The sequence below is a fragment of the Muntiacus reevesi genome, chromosome 2 (genome assembly GCF_963930625.1).
Source record: "Muntiacus reevesi chromosome 2, mMunRee1.1, whole genome shotgun sequence".
Lineage (NCBI taxonomy): Eukaryota > Metazoa > Chordata > Mammalia > Artiodactyla > Cervidae > Muntiacus > Muntiacus reevesi.
Genome location: NC_089250.1, coordinates 174,646,508 through 174,665,945, shown reverse-complemented (window position 1 = coordinate 174,665,945; position 19,438 = coordinate 174,646,508). Strand labels below are relative to the sequence as shown.

General features: G+C 66.1%; 1 protein-coding gene across 3 annotated transcripts in view; it reads left to right on the top strand.

Annotated features, from left to right (window-relative positions):
• The window catches only part of MAD1L1 (mitotic arrest deficient 1 like 1), a 232,553-nt gene that overhangs the window by 196,751 nt on the left and 16,364 nt on the right, over window positions 1–19,438 (top strand). For all 3 annotated transcript variants that reach the window (XM_065923683.1, XM_065923682.1, XM_065923681.1), the window contains one exon: window positions 9,191–9,381. In XM_065923683.1, the coding sequence (XP_065779755.1) occupies window positions 9,191–9,381 (191 nt within the window). The remainder of the gene's footprint in view (window positions 1–9,190; window positions 9,382–19,438) is intronic.

Genomic DNA, 19,438 nt, shown 5'->3' with positions numbered 1-19,438 from the left:
CCTGGGCATCGCGGGATTAGCAGTCTCAGAACTGGCCTCCACGGGCTACAGTGAGAGTCCCAAGCCCGTGAGAACGGCCCAGGCCCCTCGCTGCCGTCACCGAATGCTGGCAAGCAGCAGAGCCGCGGGCACTCTGTCCATGGCTGGTGGGGGCTCAGGATGGCGCAGCCAGTCTGGAAGCCAGTTTGGTGTTTTCTTACAAAGCGACCGGATGATGCAGCCGTCGCGCCCCTCAGCATTTTCCCGAAGGAGCCGGATACGAGTATGTCCACACGAAAACCTACAAGTGCCACAACCTGGGGGCAAGCGGGCCTTCAGGAGGCAAGCAGGTGAGTAAACCGCACTCCGTCCAGACAGCAGCCCGTCGTTCAGTGCTGAGAACAGATGAGGCGTTGAGTCAGGAGGAAGGTACAGAGGAAGCTTCCATGCCCATGACTGAGCGAAAGGAGCCGGCCTGGAAAGACCATGGACCGTGTAGCTGGCGGCACGACCGTCTGGAGGGGGCAGATCGGTGGAGATGGGACGAAGGGTGTCGGGGGGCGCTGGGGGCAGGGTGGAGCCCTGGGAACGTTCAGGGCGAGGAAGCTGTCCTCTGTGCCTCTGGGAGGCTGAATGCTGGCCGTTCCACGTTCAGTCAGACCCACAGGCGGCACGGCCCACAAGTGAGCGTCACGGCAGTGGTGGGCCGTGGGGCTCGTGGCTTCTGGGCAAGCTCGTGAGCGAGGGCTCCCTGCTGGTGGGCGTGTTGATGGGGGTGGGCGCTGTGGCTTGGTGTTCGCCTCCCGTTTCGCTGTGAACCTGACGCTCTTCTGATAGTCTTTAGAAAGAACAGCAGCCTAGATGCCCAGTTGTCTGCCGTTCTACGTGAGCGGGTGTTTCCACTGAACGCCCGTCCCGACAGTCCGGCTCCGGGACGTTAGGACTCCCCGAAGGGTCTCGCTCCTGTTTGCAGTCAGTGTCCACGCCCCTCGCAGCCCCATTGGCTGCTGGCTCTGCCGGTGGGTCCCCTCTGGACGCCTCGCAGGAGGGGGGGTCCCCCAGCCCGTGGGCGTCTCATCACTGTGTCTTGAGTGACCCCCTCTGCACGCGCTCCGTGGCGGGCCCCCCGTCAACTGGCGCCCACGGGCTCTTCGCACGCCCTGGCTGCTGTGAGCACCTGGGTCCGAGCCCCGTGTGGACGAAGGTTTGCATTGCCCTCAGTGGGAAGGGGGTTGCCATGCTCTACGGTATGTTTCTGTTCAAGAAACGGCCAGAGGGCCTCCCGGGTTCCTCGGGGGGCTCCAGAGGGCTGCTCTCCTGCCGCCACTGGGGGCTCACAGCGGGGGGGTGCTCCAAAATCGCTGCCGCCTCGGGGGCCCCGGAGGCCCTCCCTCCCCACCCTTGCTGGGCAGAGCCTGTGCTGCTGGCGCTGCGGCTCCTCGTGGTCGGTGGCCTCTGGAGAGGTGGGGGCCAGGAGGAGGACGGGGGAGAAGGCTTTCCCGCAGCCAGGGGGGCGTCAGTGGCATCTTCTGGACTCCGCGGTGGGGGAGCCACATGCTATCACGTCCGGACTCTGCCGGGGGCCACGTGCTGTCACATTGGTGGTGGTCAGCCCAAGCCCCACTGCCTGGGCCAGGAGAAGAGTTCACGCAGCCTAGATTCTGGTCCTGATGGCCACTGACTGCTGTGTGTCCTCAGGCGAGTCCCTTGACCCCTCTGAGCCTCCACTTCCTTCCCGGGCAGAGGCTGTCCCTGACCGGGGCCCTGTGTGCCGGGACCGCAGGGCCGTCCAGGCTGAGGGGTTCTGCAGGGCCGCCCGCGCCGCCTCCTTCCCCCCCACCCCCAGTGGGCGTGTGCATCGGGCTCGCTCCATCTCACAGGCGGAGCCAGGACACTCTCCGTGTGGTCACCCCCAGGCTGGACCCATCTTCCCAAAGGTGCTCGCCCGGGCCTGGCTCCGCTGGGAAGCCTATGTCCTGGCCCTGCAGACCTCGCGGGCTGCCCTCGCCCCGTCCGCTGCTTCCCAAGCCTGCAGCCCAGCTGGTTTGAAGGCTCTCTTTCTGCTCCCGTGCCATCTGAGGAGGTCCCTGCAGTTCGGCCGTGAGGCCTCGCTGCAGACGTCGGCAGCTTTAATAGACCGCCTTGCCTCCAAAGGAGGAAGAGAGAGACAATTTAAACTCTTGTCTCGCCCAAAGCAGACAGATTGACTCACGAACGACTCAGTCAATAAAAGATGAGCTCTGGAAGCCTTCCCTCTCTGAGAGGGAGCTCGCCTTCCAGGGAGTTCGTGTTCTGCGAGCCCACCACCAGGAATTAATAATGCACGCAGCGTGGGATGGACAGAGCCAGAGCCTCCTGGAACCGCCCCCCACTCGGGACAGGGCCCGCCAGCCAGCAGCTCACAGCCACCACCCCGGGCTCCTCCCCACCCAAGCCTGCAGGCCAGAGCCCCGTCATCCTCTGCTCCCCAGAGTCTCCTCCTCTGGCAGGCAGCCTGCAGCGTGTGTGGAAGCCCCTGGAAACCCACATCAGCCAGCGGTATTCTCACGATCCGTCTCGGAGGTCGAAGGCGCTTCTTCTCTGGGGGGGGTCTCTGGCCCTGGCGAGTGTGTGAATGTGTGCGGAAGAATGTGCACGTGTGTGTGCACGCGCACATGTCAGCACGTGAATGTGTCTCCAGGCGCTTTGCCTGTGACTGCCAGAGCCCGCTTCCCTGTCCTGAAGTGGGGGTGCGCGTGGTGATGCTTCGTGGGGTGCTTCCAAAGTGTGAGACCAGCCGGCACGTGCAGAGGGAGCCTCAGCTGGCTGGATGAGAGGCAGTCACGAGCCGTGCACCCAGGTCCCCGCCGTGGGGGCTTTAGTTGGGAGATGTGGGTGGTCAGCAACCAAGCAGGTTAACAAGTCATCATAGGGCAGCAAGTTCCACGAGGGCACCCAGCGTGGGGCCCAGAGGCCCTGCCGGGGCCTGGGCAGGGGGCCAGCCTTGTGCCCGAGACGGCCCAGAGGCAGGGTGGGTCCTCACCGCAGGGCTGGCTCTGCCCGGGGGCCTCTGGGGCCCACCCGGCTCCCCTGCTCTCTGGGTGATGCTGAGCAGGGCACTGACCTTCTCTGGGCCTGACCCCACGTCTACCCTGCCCAGGGCTGTCTGGGTCCGGCGGGGGCGGGCTGTGGCTGTTCGTCCAGGCTCAACTGGCCGTCTGTTCCCAAAGGAGCCAGTGGGTTAGCGCTTGGCGTGGCTCGGGCCGGGGGACAGGCCGCCCCCTGGGCCCCTGCTGCAGCGTCTTGGCGCTGGGGAAGGGCAGCTTCCCAAGAGCATGGTACCGCATCCGCATCCGCGCCCGCCTGTCACCCCGGGACTCTCCCACCCCGTAATCTGGTGGGCTGTAATTGCTGGTGTCTTTTCAGATCTTTTCTGTGCAAGGTGACAAGCTGCTTGCCGAGTGAGCAGTTAACCACACAGCGAGGCCCGTTTGAAAGCCGGCGCCGCAAAGACCAGGGCGGGCGTCTGCCAGGCAGCCTGGCGGTGGGCACGCGTGCTGCTCATCTGCATGTAATTCCAGGGCCGTGTCTCCTCTCTCGTGTGAAACGTGCAATTTCCTGCCCCACGGGGGGCCCGGGCTCATGGCGGAGAGACTGTTCTGGAGCCTCTGGAGGCAGGAGACTCCGGCCAGTGAGTCTGGGTCCCGACCTGCTGTCGCTGAAGCCAGCAGCGGGGCTGATGTGCCCGGCGTGCCCTTCCTGGAAAGGCGTCCGGCCTGGGCGCTGAGTCGGGAGGGGAGCGCGGGACCGCGGAGCTGCCAGGCTGGCCGCGAGCCGCTCAGCACCTGTGGACCACGCGGGCTTCTCTGCCATCTCCCCTCCCCTCCTCCCCCAGCAGGAGGCTTTGCCGTGTCGGGGGTCAGCCTCGCCCCGCTGTGACGGAGTCCCACTCGTGGAGCTCGGCGCCCACAGACGCCCCACCGTCTCCCCAGTCCAGGTGGCCCTCGGGTCCGGGGCACTCAGTCCCAGCCCTGCAGTGCCAGCTCCCACGGTGGCTAATAAAGCTGCATCAATATTTGATGCATAATTATTAAATATTTAAAAATGTAAAACTGAACTAGTTTAGGCATTCCCAGACATGAATAATTCAGCCCTAGCAGGGGCCCTGCACAGGGCCTGAGCAGAGCCAGCGGTGCTCACGGCCTGCCAGAGCCCAAGGCCGAGTGTCCAGAGGCCGCTGGGATCCCTGCTCCCCGGGTGGACCAGCCTCCGTCCAAGCCACTGGCCGGGGCAGTTGGGAGAGCTGGTCCACCCCTGTCCCCAGCCTTGGCCTCCCCGTCGCGGAGCCGGCCACGGAGGCTGCTCCTGGTGAGCAGTGTGGAGCTAGGCAGCCTTCATTCCCGCCGTGGCTGCCCCTGCTGTGCCCGGGGGGACAGGCTGTGTGTGAACGTGGGAGCTGGCGGTCCCCGCTCTTAGGAAAGCAAACGGTGCCCCCCAGCCTGCGTCCTGCCCCCCACCACTACCCCCCCCCCCACCGCCAGGCAGTCCCAAAGGCCTTCCTCTTGCCGTTTCTCGGGTGTCCTGGGAGTGGACCCTTTTGCACAGAGAGATGCTCTTTATAACGATGAAGAATTCAACCTTTTGTTGCTTTTATGAAGCCTGAAGATCTCAGCATTACCTAAGTGTTTTTTATTCACTTTTCAGAAAGAAAAATGACTCTGTCCTGAGTCCCCAGAGGACAATTTCAGAAGCTACTTCCAACTCCTAAACAGCGTCCTTGCAGGAGCCCAGCCTGCACGGGCAGCCCGCAGGGGCCTGTTCACAGCTGGCTCGGGGCGCCCCCGCGGTGGCAGCCACCCCCGCCCCGCGCTGGGTCCCTCCATGGAGTGGGGGCAGGGAGGCCGCCGGGGTGCTAGTCCCAGCACCAGCCCCCCTTGGTGCTGTCAGCGCCCCCTCCCATCTGGGGCCCCCAGCCGCCCTGGGCTTGCATCACCATCGTCTGGGGACAGAAGGCCTTTTGGAGCACCTGTGGGAGCCTCGTGTTGCCATGATGGCCATGGGTGGCGTCCTGGGAAGGGCATGAGCAGCCCTCTGGGAAGGGCGTGGGCCCTCCCGTGACTGTGGCCGTGGGCAGCCCTCTGGGAAGGGCGTGGGCCCTTCCGTGACTGGCCGCGTTCCTCACGGCCAGAAACACATGCCATCCTCTGGGGACACACGAATCCCACCCCCTCCGGGGCTCCTCTTGCCTCTCTGTCCTCCACTGGCCTCCACACACTGCCTGGCGCTTAGACCGCAGCCCGTCACCACGGGCTGGCCTCCCCGGGTGGCGTCCCCCTGCTGTCAGCCCCCTGCCCCGCCATCCTCGCTGCCCTTCCTCTGCAGTTCCCGCCCCGCTGTGTGTTTGGGGGGCTGCGGACGGCGGGACGGGGCTTCTCGGAGACCGTCGGCTGCCTTCAGGCCCCAGGCGGGAGCCGGTTTGCACGGAGCTTTGCGGCCCGCTTTGTTGGGTTGGTGGTCGGTCGTGCCGGTGGCCCTGGGATCGGATGCCCGTGTGGATCCGGCTCCTGCTCCCTGCAGGAGGTGGTGTGTGAGCCCGTCCGGCCTGGGAGACGCGGCCTCTGCTTCCGGAGGCTTCTGTGTGGTGTCCTTGACATTTCTCCTGCCTGCCTTCCGAAGTCTCTTTCTGTAAAATTCCCACCAGCTCGGTATTGGGGCGCCCAGGGCTGCTGGTTTCATCCTGTCTTTGGTCTTTTCCATTTGTTTTCTGCGTCTCTGGGAGGCGTCCTCTGCTGTCTGAGCCCCTCCCCGACGTCCATGGGAGCCTGACCCCCGCTGTGGGGCGGCCTCTTGGACGAGGCTGGACGTTGCCGGTGTCTGTCCGTCCAGGTTGTCTTGTTCCCGTCTGTACGTTAGAAGCTCCTGCGAGTCCCGTGACCCTGATGTCTTCTGTGGATGCTTCTCTGGGTGGGCGGGGGACGGAGGCTGGCCGGGGCCTCCCTCTGGGGCTCGTCTGCCGGACACTCGTGTGGCCCCAGCTCCCTTTCCGAAACGGCCGCTGCCCAGCTGCTGGGGTTGAGGGCTCAACAGGGAGCTCAGCTGCCAGGCCCCTCAGTACCCCCCCAGAGACAGAGAGACCCTCAGTCACCCCACGACCCAGAGAGAGACCCTCACTCCCCCCCAGACAGAGAGAGACCCTCACTCCCCCCCCAGACAGAAAGAGAGAGACCCCCCTCACTCCCCCCCAGACAGAGAGAGACCCTCACTCCCCCCAGACACAGAGACCCCCTCACTCCCCCCCCAGACACAGAGACCCCCTCACTCCCCCCCCAGACATAGAGAGATCCCCTCACTCCCCCCCCAGACACAGAGAGAGACCTTCACTCCCCCTACAACCAGAGACCCCCTCACTCCCCCCCAGAGAGACCCTCACTCCCCCCAGACACAGAGAGACCCTCACTCCCCCCCAGACACAGACCCCCTCACTCCCCCTACAACCAGAGTCCCCCTCACACCCCCCAGATGCAGAGAGAGCTAGGGAGACCCTCTCCAGCTGTGCTAGTCAGCGGGGCTGGGGGAGACCATCCCTGCCACGGGTGTGAGTCCCGGGAGCATCTTGCGGGCGTCTCGGGAAGGGAGTGTCTGAAACGGGCCTTTGGGCCTGAGGCTGGACTCTGTCTCCTCCCGGGGAGGCAGGTCCCCTGGGGCAGGAGGAGCGGGGTGACACCGTCACCCGGACCCTCAGACCCCTGGCTGCCCAGACTGGGCGCCGGCCGCCCGTGGCCACAGCTCAGGCCTGCTGGCGGGGCGGGGAGGAAGGCTCAGCTCAGAGGGAACTGCCCTCAGGCTGAAGGGCAGGACGGGCAAGGGATGGCTGGCGGGTCCCGCACCGCGGCTCAGGCCCTCTCAGCTGCGCCTGCTGCCCGGGCTGGCAGGGAGGCCAGGGGCCCTGCGCAGGGCCCGGGGGTGAGGCTTTCGTGCCTAGCACAGTGGAGCGGCCTGGGAGAGCTCGTGGGGGTGAGGTCTGGGGCCGGGAGCTCAGCGAGCCTGCAGGCGGGAGCTCAGCAAGCCAGGCAGCTGCTGGCTGCTGGCTGCTGTCGGCCAAGAGTGGCCATCGCCAGCAGGTCACGCCCGAGGCTAGCCCGGGCCCCGGTGGGACAGCTGTGACTGCTGCGGGCTCGGGGTCTGAGGCCTCTGCTCACTCTGGGAGAGGCTGCGCCAGAGCGGTGCTGTTTCCACGGAAGAAGGCCTATCTTTTATTTATTTAATCCAAGCCATTCTGTGAATTATTCATTCACATTTATGTAAGCAATTGAGCTACACGGATCGTGGGGGCAGGTCAAGGCACTGACTCTACCCCGAATCAAAGGGGCCGCCCCCAGGGTCCTCCCTGGACTCGCCCGTTCGGCGGGCTCTGCTGCCCCAGGCCTGCCCCCATGGACCAGGCCGCCCAGGGCCAGGTACTCTCGGCCGGCGGCCACCCGCAGGGCCTGGAGGACGCTGCCCCTGAGCCCTGCGTCCCGGCCTCACCTTGTGGGCTGAGAGGGCTGCACTGGGCCCAGGGCGAGACCTGCCCCCCGGGGTCCTGGGGCCGTCCCGACAGCTCGGGTCACTCGCCTGCTGTGGGGTCTGTCGGCGGGGGAGCAGGCCGCGTCTGCACACAGCGGGCGTCCCCTCTCACGGCCGGGCTGCGTGCGTCACCCAAATACTCCCGTCCCCATTGGGCGTCCAAAGCTCATGGGCGGTGTGGCCTGTGTCTGGGGTGAGATGCCCCCACATGCTGAGCCGTGAGCGCTTCCTCCAGAACAGGTTTTCCCACCGTTAACGGCCCATCCTCGGTGGCTTGGCTGAGGGACATGGGGAGAACCTGGGGTCAGAGTGGCCGGCTGCCTTTCTGACTTCGAAGTCTGATTACTGGGTTGATCAAGGGCCCCATCCCCAAGCTCGGCTCTGGAGTTAGGGCGCCCCTCCGGCCTTCGGGGCAGGAGCCCATCCAGGAGCGTGGGGGCCGTGGAGAGGCCTGTCGTCGGGGTCCCTGGTTCAGGGCCGGGCTGCCCCAGCGCTGCAGGCTGTGTAGACAAGACTCGGGAAGTGTGTTAGAATCCTGGCGTGTTGTGGAGCCTGTGGGGGCATGAGGTCTGGGGTCAGAGGGCCCCACCTCTGACGCGGATCTGCGGTCAATGGTTGGCCACCCAAGTCCGCACTTATGAGGCGGGGGACCCTGCACGCACCTCGCGGCCGCGGTGGCTGCCACCCCCGACCCCCCAGCAGCGCCTGGCCCCGGGCCCCACTCAGTCCAGCCTAATTCTCAAGACAGCTGCATCCCCGACAACCCCTGGAACCAGTGTGGGGGGAGTGGTGGGGGGGTCTCTCTCCCCGGAGTGCGGGCTTCCTGCCCGCCCTGTCGCCCCCTCGGAATAAACCCTGACGACATCCGCTCATCTTAAAGCAGCCCCGCCAGGGCGCTCACACCTGCACCAGATGCCCTGGGTCCTGAGGGTCAGCCTGCAGCGGGGGCCACTCGCGTCCCCGTCACAGTGAGGGGGTGGTCCTCGGGGAGGGCAGGCTGCACACTAGGCTGAGGCTGGAGGCCTGGGGGCCCCGCATCCCCCGGGCAGCTCCAGACGGGGCCCCCCTGGGCAGTGTCAGGCCTCACAGGCGACTGCGCTGAGTGGAGCCGGCTCGCTAATCACGGGGCTGAGCCGAGGTTTAATTGCCGGGACGGCGTCGTGGGGGGGAGGACGCGTGTAACTGCTGTGCACGCCTGGTGGCTTCACGCAGCTGCTTCCTCTCCGAGCGGCCCCGCCCTGAGCTCTCCAGTTAGGACGGGCCGGGCGCCCTGCCCCGCCCCACACCCAGGGAGCCGGTCTTCTCCCAGGGGCTGGTCTCTGGGAGGCCGGCCGGGAACCAGGGGCAGCGTGATCCAGAGTCTCCAGATGACCTCCGCTCCCGCGGCTCCCACCCCCGTGCTTCTCGGCGGCGGCCTGGGGAGTGTTTGCCACTCCCCCGGCTAACGGGACAGACCCGGGGCTGGAGTCCGGGCTGGGGGTCCCCGTCTGTGCCCAGAAGTCCCCGTCCGCCTGCTGCCTTGGCTCGCTCTCCTCATGGGGAGCCGCACATGGCCGCCTGGCCCCCGGGCGTGGTGTGCACCCCCCTCACCCCTCAGTCGACGCCCTGCCGCCCCTGACTGTCCTCCCGAGACCCCAGGGAGCTGACCCCCTGTCCCTCCCTGCAGAGCTGAAGAAGCAGGTGGAGAGCGCGGAGCTGAAGAACCAGCGGCTGAAGGAGGTCTTCCAGACCAAGATCCAGGAGTTCCGGAAAGCGTGCTACACGCTGACCGGCTACCAGGTGGACATCACCACGGAGAACCAGTACCGGCTGACGTCCATGTACGCCGAGCAGAAGGCCGACTGCCTCATCTTCAAGGTGGGACGCGGTGCGCCCCGGGCCCCGCCCTGCCCTCCTCCCTCAGCGTCCGCCCCCGCCCCACCGGGGGCCCAGGACTCCGCGTCACAGTGTTCTCTGGGGGCTGAAGAACAGGGGGAAAGTCAGGGAGGGGCCCTCAGCGCGGCCGCGCATGCAGCTGGACGGCAGTGGGCGGGACCAGTGAGAGAGCCCCGAACCCGAGCTGCTCCCGTGGTCGGGGGCCACCAGGCCGGGGCCCCAGGGAGGGCTTTCGGGGGCCAACAGCGTGGCTTGGGCTCTGCCGCACCTGATGGTGGGAAGTCTAAGCAGCTCAGTGCCCTTCTGCCCTCTTGCTGGACCCCAGGGCGCTGAGTCGGGGCGGGAGCCCTGTGTCCAGCACAGCCCCCTGCCTGCTGGCTCAGAGCACGTGCAGAGTGTGGGCTGAGGGCGGGAGGGACCCAGAGAGATGGTGGCCGGCGGGGTCCTCCCCTCCAGGCGCCCTGCGTGGAGCACCTGTCTCACTGGGCTTGGACTCAGGGCCCTTCTGGCCTGGCCCCCAGGGGTCAGAAAGATTCCCGGCCAGCCGAGCTCCAGGGAAGGGTCTTGGGGAAGCTGGCGGGAGCGGAGGCCGGCCCTGCCGCCTGGGGCAGACACAGGCTCCCGGGGCCACGGGTCCGGCTGAGGAATGACCACAAGTGACAACAGCCGCCGTGATTGACTGTTTTCCCAGAGGTGGTTTCGCCGGCAGCAGGGGTGCTGGAGGCAGAGTTAGAAACAGCTGCGCCGTCGCAGGTGGGGGCCACAGGTGTGCAGAGGGGAGGGCGGGCCTGGACGGCCCCGGGGGACAGGGGAGCCGCCTGCCAGAGCTCAGCCCCGCGTCTCCCCGCAAGGCCTGGCCCCCGGCCCGCCTGCCCCCGGGAGTGGGCCCGGAGCCCTCAGGCGTGCCCGGGAGGTCTGTCCCCCAGGAGCGGGCCGGGAGCCCTCAGGCGTGCCCGGGAGGTCTGTCCCCCAGGAGCGGGCCCGGAGCCCTCAGGCGTGCCCGGGAGGTCTGTCCCCCAGGAGCGGGCCGGGAGCCCTCAGGCGTGCCCGGGAGGTCTGTCCTCCAGGAGTGGGCCGGGAGCCCTCAGGCGTGCCCGGGAGGTCTGTCCCCCAGGAGCGGGCCTGGAGCCCTCAGGCATACCCGGGAGGTCTGTCCCGGGAGCTGACAGCCCGGGTTCCTTTGAGCTGGGAGGAGGTGGCGGTTTCCAGACACCCGGTGTGCGGGCAGCCACTTCTCTCCCCTGTGGGCGTCAGTACCCCTGGGCCCTGCGGCGCTCGCCTGCGGCTCTGAGCCCCCATCCAGGCCCCGCTGACCACCATGTTCTAAACCGGGCACCGCGTCCGTCCACTTCCCAGACCTGTAAGCAGTGCAGACGGGTGTGGTGTCTGGAGGCCCCGCAGCCTGAGCCTTCCAGCGGGCCCTGTCACCAGCGTCACGGCGGCCCTGCTCTCTGAGACCCGAGGGGACGGGGCCCAGGGATCCGGGGGGAGGTGGCTGCTTCTCACACGCCAGGGCCGCGGTGTGTGCACCCGCGTGTGGAGGTGCCGTGGGGGCGGAGCTGCGTCCCTGGGCCCTGAGCAAGGGCTGACTCTGTTAGGAGTGATGAACCAGGACTCGCGTGTTGTTTTAACTGTGGAGTCCGTGGGTCCCCCGTGTGTGGTCCAGGCTGTGGGTTTTGACGAACGTGAGCTGTCACGTCCCACAGAACAGCTCGCACCCTGAGCAGCCCTGTGCTCACCACCGCCTGGCGCCCCAGTCGTCACCGGCTCCGTGGCTTTGCCTTTCCCGGAGGCACTGGACTCACAGGTCGGCTTCCTTACTTGCTGACCGACTGAGGCCCCAGCTCTCTTCCTCCTGACTTGCCGGCTGCCCCTTGCGCCCTGAGCCGTCTTCCCGTCTGGACCACCCACGGTTGGCTTGTCCGTCACCTCCTGAAGGACGTGGTTGTTCCCAGGCTTCAGCAGTTACGGATGAAGCTGCTGTAAACAGGTGTAAACCTTTGCGGCCACGTGAACACGTAAACGCAGCCTTAGCCCGTGGGCGGCGCGGAAGCCGGAGCACAGCTGGGCGGGCCGTGGGCTGGGGCTGCCTCCCTGCTTCTGCATGCAGCGCGCCTTCCCTACGCCCGTGCGTCCAGGTCAGCCGAGCCGGCCCAGCTCAGGCGCGGCCTCCGCCAGAAGCAGGGGCCACCCTCACCCCCTCTGTCCTCCCAGCCCGGCCCTGAGGCGAGTCCGGCCGGGGAGCTGGCCTCGTTCTGGGCCTGGCCTCGGGCCCAGAGAGGGCGGCAGGTCCCCGAGGGTCGGAAGCAGGGAGCGGAGTCTGGCGGCAGGGGGAGCAGAGCCTGCATGTGGGGCCTGCCTGCGCGCCCTGGGGGGCGTCCTGGGGGCATCTGCTCCTCCCCATGCCCCCCCCCCCACTGGTGTCAGCTGTGGCCCAGGGCCGGCGCTGGGTCAGCGTCTGTGGGATGGAGGTGACTCCCTAGGCGTTGCTGTCAGCCGGGGGGGCGGTGCTGGACCGCGGGCCACAGCCTCGGAGGTGAGACTGTCCCTGGCGCCCGTCAGCAGGGCGCCTTCTCGTGGTTCAGTGCGTGCCCTGGCAGGGCACGGGGATGTGCGGGGGACCCCGCCTACTTCTGTCCCCTCGGGCCAGGTCAGCGCGCCTCCCGGGGGCCCACGGCCCCGCCCCTGAGAAATCCACGGTGGGCAGTGCAGTGGGACGGGTCCCTGCAGTCTCCAGGCTGTGCAGTCCCCACTGACCGACCCTGCCCCCTCACGGCCTGTCCAGCACGCCTCGCTTGTTGGGCCCTGCGGACGGGCAGAGCAGGGTCCACCCCAGGGCGCCTGTTGTCAGGGGTCAGAGACTCAGGTCGAGGCCCCTGTGGCCCCAGAGGGTCTGGTGTGCAGGCGCCTGGGAGCGTCCTGGCTCCTTCAGGCCCCACTGCCCCGGGCGTGGGTGTGCGCCCCCAGCTACCCGCTGCGTCCCTGGAAAGCGGCTGGGATGAGCAGAGCGCGTTTGCAGCCCCCCCACCCCAACCTCATGGAGGGAGCAGGCCCCTCACCACCCTGGCTCCCAGGCCCACTCTGCCCCGGCACAGGTGTCCCGTCTGCGGACACAGGCCAGCAGCCTGCTGCGTTCCTGGGAGCGTGGAGAGGGCCGCCCCCGTGGAGGCGGGAAGGGCTAGGAAGCCCACCACCCCACCCCGCGCGTCCTCTGCCCATCGCCCCTGCCTCCCTGGAGAGAGCCGCCCGAGCCAGGGGTGGGGCTGGAGAAGAGAGCAGACTAGGCTGGAGCCAGGCCGTGGGGGGGCTCTGAGTGGCCGGGGCGCGGGGCTGGAGCCAGCAGGCTTTTGGGAAGGTGCCTGGGGTTGCCCAGTGACAGCTCTCAACTGGAGGGGGGTCAGGGCTCTGAGGCGCCCACGCTGTCCTCCTAGATGTTTGGACCTGGTGACAGTTTGTAGTTGAACACGGTTCACCCGAGATGGGTCCAAGGAGCAGGCGTGTGAGGTGCGGGTGTGGGTGACTGAGCACCCACTGGGTGCTGCCCTGGGGGTCCCGAGGCCAGCAGACAGCTAGTAACTGCCTCAAAGAAGAAGCCCTTTGGCAACTTGGAGAGCCCACCCAAGAACGCCCCCATCCCCATCCCAAGAGCCAGTAGGCCCTTGTTCTCAAAGACCATCCCCAAGGGGCTTTGCCTCTGAGCTTGTGGGCCCGACCCCTGCCCCGCCCGCCCTTCCCTGCAGGCCCGGGCCTCGCTGCCCCCCAGCCTCACTCAGCGCTTGGCTTGGGGCCCTCATACCCGCTCCCCCCCCGCCCCCCGCCTGGCACAGGCGTCCTTACTGGTCACGGGGCACCTGGTTTGGGTGCTGTCGGCCTGGGAGGGGCCCGCCAGAGGACCCCGGGGCTGGTGCTGTCCACCGCTGGGCTGGACTGCGGTCCCAGGGCCTAGTGGGTCACACGGTGCCCTTGTCCAGCTCATGGAGCCAAGAGTCCTGGTGCAGGACCACCTGCTGTCCGGGGAGCCGGGCCTCCCCCTGAGCTGACGCCGCAGGGCTGGGCAGGAGTGCTTGTCTGGTGGCGAGCCGGCCCTGGGCGGATGCCGAGTCTCCCGGGCCGCCGGTCCTGATTAACTGTGCAAACCTCATTAGTTCACATCAAAGTCTGTGGAAGGTACTCCTCCGGGGGCCGCGTGAGCAGCCTCTGCTTTCCAAGGAGCGGCCCCCCCCTCGGCTCGCAGCCCCACCCGCCCGGGCGCCGCGGTCTGTCTGCCCCTCCTCCGAGGCGCGGCTGCCGTGAAGAATATTAAAGCAGTTTTTCCAGGAGACGGAAGGGAGCAGGGGGTCTGGAGACCTGCATGGCCCAGCATCCGGTGTGGTCCCCGCGGAGCTGGGGCTGGGCCGGGCCCTGGTGTCTGTCCTCGGGGCACGGCCGTGGCACAGGCGCCCGGCAGAGCCCCTCGGGGAGCTGGAGTCTTGGGGGCCGCTGGGCAGGCTGGGCACTCTGACGGTGACCCTGCCGCGGGGCAGCCTCACGTTCACTACCTATTCGCTGCCCCATACACGCTGGGTCAGAAGGCCCCATGCTGGGCCCAGGGTGGGGGCCTAAGGGAGCTGCCCCCCGCCCACCCCTCAGCCCCGCCTCTCACGGTCCTCCCCTCTGCTTCCCTGAGACCCGCCAACTGCCCGTCCCTCCAGCCTCAAGGTGGAGAGGGGCCCTGCCGGCACCCACGGGGGCCCCGGCCCGGGTCCTGGGGGCTCCCCTCCACGCGGCCCCTCTGTGGCTCACGGCTGCACCACTTCGGGAAAGGGCCTGAGTGCAGTGACCGAGCGCCCCTGGAGACGGGCGGAGATCCCTGGCAGGGCTGCAGGGCGGGGCCTCAGCTCGCCCTCCATCCTCAGGGCCCGGTGGACCCCGGGGCTGGACAAGCGAGGTGACCGAGGTGACCGGACTGGCCTATTGAACCCCGCCCCACCCCGCACCCAGGCCTGTGGCTTTAACTCACCTGGGAACCAGGACCCCGGGGTCTGGGGAGCCAGGAACCTGGGGGGTGCTGGTCTCACAGGCAGTGGCCCAGCACGCGCCAGGCTTCCCGCAGCCAGCCCGGGTCGGGGGCCGGGTTTCCCCTTATACAGGGGAGGCGACTTGGTTTCAGGTCAGAAATCCTCAGGTCAGGATGGACATTCCGAGTCCCAGGGTCAGGGCGTGTCTGGGGCAGGCTTGGAGCTGACAGGGGAGCGGGGTGCCCCCCAGGACAGTGCTCCCGGCCCGTGCTCCTCTGCTGACCCCAGCTCTTACGGTGATGGTGATGGTTCTCTCAGGCGATGCCGGGGCAGCTCCCACCCCGCCACCTTCTTCCTGCAGTGGAGGGGGCGCTTCTCGGGGGCTGGCCGGCCCTCCCCCACCCGCGGCGGGCTTCCCCCCGGCCCCCCAGATGCGGACGAGGCTCCGTTGCTTTGTGAACTCATTGTCAGGGTCACCCTGTGGGAGGCGTGTTTGTTTTCACGTTACGCTGGTGATACAGAGCTTCCTTCCAAGCTGGGTCTATTTAAGTTGATAAGGATAGTTGATTTAAAGAAAAACATTAAGTAAATGACAGATCTGGCTGGCGGCGTGTGCAGACAGCTGCCGCTCAGACCTGCCGAGCACCTGCTCACTGGCCGCCCGCTTGGCCCACAGCAGCCCCGACTCCTCACCACACGGAGGGTTCCCAGGGAGCTCTGCCCAGCTGCGGCGCCCGACACAGGCAACCTCTGACCCGGGGGCTGCCGGGTCCCCGCCCCGCTCCCCTGACTCAGCTGAGATGCGGCCCCGATGCCAGCCTGCAGGCTCTGGCACACGCGTCCCCGGACCCCGCTGTTAACGACAGAGCTCCTGCAGTGATTTCCTCGGCTCTTAGCCTGACCCCGTGGTGAGGAAAATCAAGCTGAAATTAAATCAAATTTCAAATGTTAAGCTAACCAATTATAAAAGCAATCACATAGAAACACACGTTTTTCAAAAACACTGTTGTTTACTCTGCCCTAATTAATGCATGCAGGAAGGAGGTCTGGGCTGCGGGGCAGCGAGTCCAGCACTGACACTGTCCTTGGGACCTGTCCCTGGTGGGTGCAGGGCCAGGGCGGAGCCCAGACCCGCAGGCCCCGCCCCCACCTGTACCTCTGGCTGGGAGTCTAAGAACGTGCCAAGTGCACCTCTGAACGGGCACCAGTGTCCTGGGGCAAGACATCCCCGGCCCCCTAGCGAGGCCCGGCCTGGCTGTCACCGCTGGAGGCGTCTGCCTGCGGTGCTCCCCTCGGGTGCTCTCCTGCTCGGTCTCCCCCTCAGGTGCTCCCCTCAGGTGCTCCCCTCTGGCACTTCTCCCCCTCGGGTGCTCCCCTCTGGTGCTCCCCTCCAGCACTTCTCCTGTCGGTCTCCCCCTCCTCTCCTCTCCCTGGCGTCCTGGGCCAGTTCTGCACTTGAGATCAGCACTGGAGCCCATGTTCATGCAGGATAGGCTGTGTCCACGGGTCAGGGGCTGGTGAGGAGTGAGAACGGTTCAGCCGCTACTGCTCAGCGCCGCCTGCAGACTCAGTGCTGTCCGTTACTCCTGATACTTCTCGCAGAGCCAGGACAGATAACTCTAAAACTTACATGGAACCACAGAAGACCCAGAATCGCCAAAGCAATCCTGAGCAAAAAGAACAAAGCTGGAGGCATGACCCTCCCAGACTTCAGACAATGCTACAAAGCTACAGTAATCAAAGCAGCGTGATACTGGCACAAAAACAGACAGATGGATCAGTGGAACAGACTAGAGAGCCCAGCAATAAACCCACACACCTACAGTCAATGAATCCACGAATAAGAAGGCAAGAACATACAACAGAGGAAAGATAGTTCCTTCAGCAAGCAGCACTGGGAAAGTTGTACAGCCGCATGTAAATCAGTGAAGTTACAACGGAGCCTCTCGCCATACACGAAAATAAACACAAAATGACTTAAAAACCTAAGTATAGATTAGGACACCATCAAACTCTGAACTCCTAGAAGAGAGGACAGGCAAAGCGTTCTCTGGCATAAATTACAGCAGGGTTTTTTTATATCAGTCTCCCAAGGTAATAGAAATGAAAACAAAAATAAATAAATGGGACCTAATCAAACTTAAAAGCTTTTCACAGTAATGGAAATCGTAAACAGAATGAAATGACAGCCTACAGGCTGGGAGAGAACATTTGTGAATGACATTATCAACAAGGGCTTCCTTTCCAAAATACGCAAACAGCTCATACAATGCGATAACGAAAAAGCAAGCAACCCAAACGAGAAACGGACAGAAGGCCTAAGCAGACCTTTCTCCAGAGAAGACGCTCGATGTCTTAGAGAAACACAGATCAGAGCTGCAAGGAGGCGTCACCTCACACGGGTCAGAATCGCTGTTGTCAGAAAGACCGCAGTAATGAGCAGCGGGGACAATGAGCGTGGAGACAAGGGGGCCCCCCTGCACCGTCAGCGGGAGTGTGAACTGGCACAGCCGCTGTGCACAGCAGTCTGGAGATTCCTCAAAAAACTGAAGACAGAGCCGCGCGGTGACCCTCCAGCCCCACCCCGGGGCCTGTATCCAGACAAGGCTGTAAATCACGGGGCTTCCCTGGAGGCTCAGCGGTGAGGACTCTGCCTGCCAGCACAGGAGACACAGGCTCAATCCCTGATCCGGGAGATCCCACACGTCCTGGGCAGCCGCGGGGAGGCGCAGTGGTCAGCCCGGCCCTGACGGTGTCCCTCCGGCGCGGGGGGCTGGGTCTACCCTCGCCCCCACCCTGCCTGCCCGGGTGGGGCCGCTGCATTGGCCTCTGTCGGGGGGCTGGCGACATTGCTGATGGGGGTTCCCTCGGGTGAGCTCCCCTGCCCCGGGCAGTGCCAGCCGTCTCCCAGGAGGACGCCAGGCCCTCCAGGACGGGCCGGGGGCAGGGCCCGGGTCCCTCCAGGTCCTGTGGGCCATCATCAGGCGGGGGCTCATCTGTGACTCCATCCCACTGGGCCTGCTGAGGGGTTAGGGGTGGCCCCTGGGCTGCCCTGTGAGCAGAAGGGGCCATGGGCAGCTCTGGGCGGGGCACAGGGTGGGCCCCATGGGTTCAGAGCCGGCTTGTGGGGCCTGAGGCCTGCAGAGGAGCTTGGGGGCGTCAGGACCGGGGGACGCGGAGGCCGTGCAGGCACAGAGGTGCGGCGGGGCCGCCCGCTCAGTGACGAGGGCCTCAGCGGGCACGTGGATGAATGTGCCTGGTGCTCAGGGAATGAGCTGGTAATTACACTTCACCATGAGGGCCATCAATCGCAGCCCTCGCCAAAGCACCCCCGCGGGAGCTGGGGAGGCCGTTTGTTACCTGGTGACTCACAGGAACGGCTCAGCCAGCTCCAAGCACACCTTTCAGGGGCTGGACCCAGACTCCAGGGCTGCCCCCCCACCTGCCTGCCCGCCCACCTGCCTGCCCCCCGCCTGCCAGCCCCCCTTATCTGCCTGCCCCCCCCGTCTGCCCCCCCCTGCCCCCCCAACCTGCCCGGCCGCACGGTGCCCCGGGAGGCCAGCAGGAGGGCTGTGTACGGGTCCCTGGACGGCATGATGCCCAGGGATTGCGGAGGATGAAGGGGGCTCGCTTGGTTCAGCCTGAAGGAGGTCGCAGGGACCGGGAAGGACTGAGGCCCCCAGCCCCACTGAGCTCCTGCCGCACTCCCCCTACCAGACCCTGAGGGAGCACCCCAGAGGGGTGACCCCAGTGACTGTCCGTCCAGCAGGTCCCAGCCACGGCCAGGCCCTGGCCCCAGGCCTCTCCTCCCTCCGTCCCCACGGGCGCCCATGCTGGGAGTGAGAGGCCCGCCTGCATCTCGGGGTGCATCTTCAGGAGGGCTAGGGCCCCGCTCCCGCCCCCTCCGTGTCCCGCAGGGCCCCGCCCGTGGGTGTCAGGCCAGGAGGGGCGCCTGAGCGGCAGGGAGCCCCATCATGGACACCAGGTGATTTAGTGACTTGATTACTCCTAACGCAATACCTCATAGAGCTGCTTATTAGATTTCCCCCTTTCCTTCCAAACGCTGCTTGGAAATAAACACCTGGGGCTGTTATACTTTATCCCCCTCCGTTTAATTAACTTTTAAATCACATGATGTCACCAGACCACTCTCACATGTTGGCTGTCTGGGCCGGGCTGGTGACTATGAGCTGCCTGACAGGCCCGCCCTGGCGAGGCCCCCACGCCTCTCAGACGAGATTCGGGCTTCTCGCTGTGGCCTGAAGTCCCAGCTCTGCTGCAGTGGCCACGTGCCTCGCTCCCCTGCCCGGCACCGAGGAGCCTGGAAACCCGAGGGGGCGTCGCAGCCCCAGGAGCTTTGGCCCGGGAGCGAGGCCCAGGGAAGCCGCTCAGACGGATGAGCGTGGGCTGTGTTCAGACAGAGGCCCTGCCAGGCTACTTGGGAGCTGAGATTCCCCCTTAAGGTCATGCTCTTCCAGGAAACAAAGCAGTGTTTTCCTAATCCGGGTGGCCGTCCTTCCTGGAGGGAAGGATAGCGTTGTGTGGCTCGTTGTGGCCCAGGATCACGTCTCCCCGCGTGGGCCCGGCCCTCACGCTGTCCTGCTCCCAGAGTGCAGAAGGGCCGGCAACCCCTCCCTCGCACGCCCTCCCACCTCTGGTGGACGCGAGCCCCAGGAGCCCCCTCGGCCGTGAGCAGGCTGTGGGGAAGGCACTGGACAGGAACCCTCCGCCTCGTGGGAGCAGCGGGCATCAGAGCCCTGACTGACTCCCCGGAGTCACGTTGGCTCAGGGAGGCCGAGGCGGGGGCTCTTGAGCCTTCCTGCAGGACCGGCTCTGCAGGGTCACCCTGAACCTCCACGCGCCCTCTGGGCTCGACCGAACTTGGCCTCTGCCGCTGTGCCCCGCTGCCCCCCACCCATGCCCGGCTCTCTGCCCGAAGCCTGCAGCATGCGAGTCCTGGGTTCCATGTCCTGACACAAAGCTGGTGCTTACTCGGCAGAAAAGGCTGGCAAAGTTGGGAACAATCTGTGGTCTTCCAACTC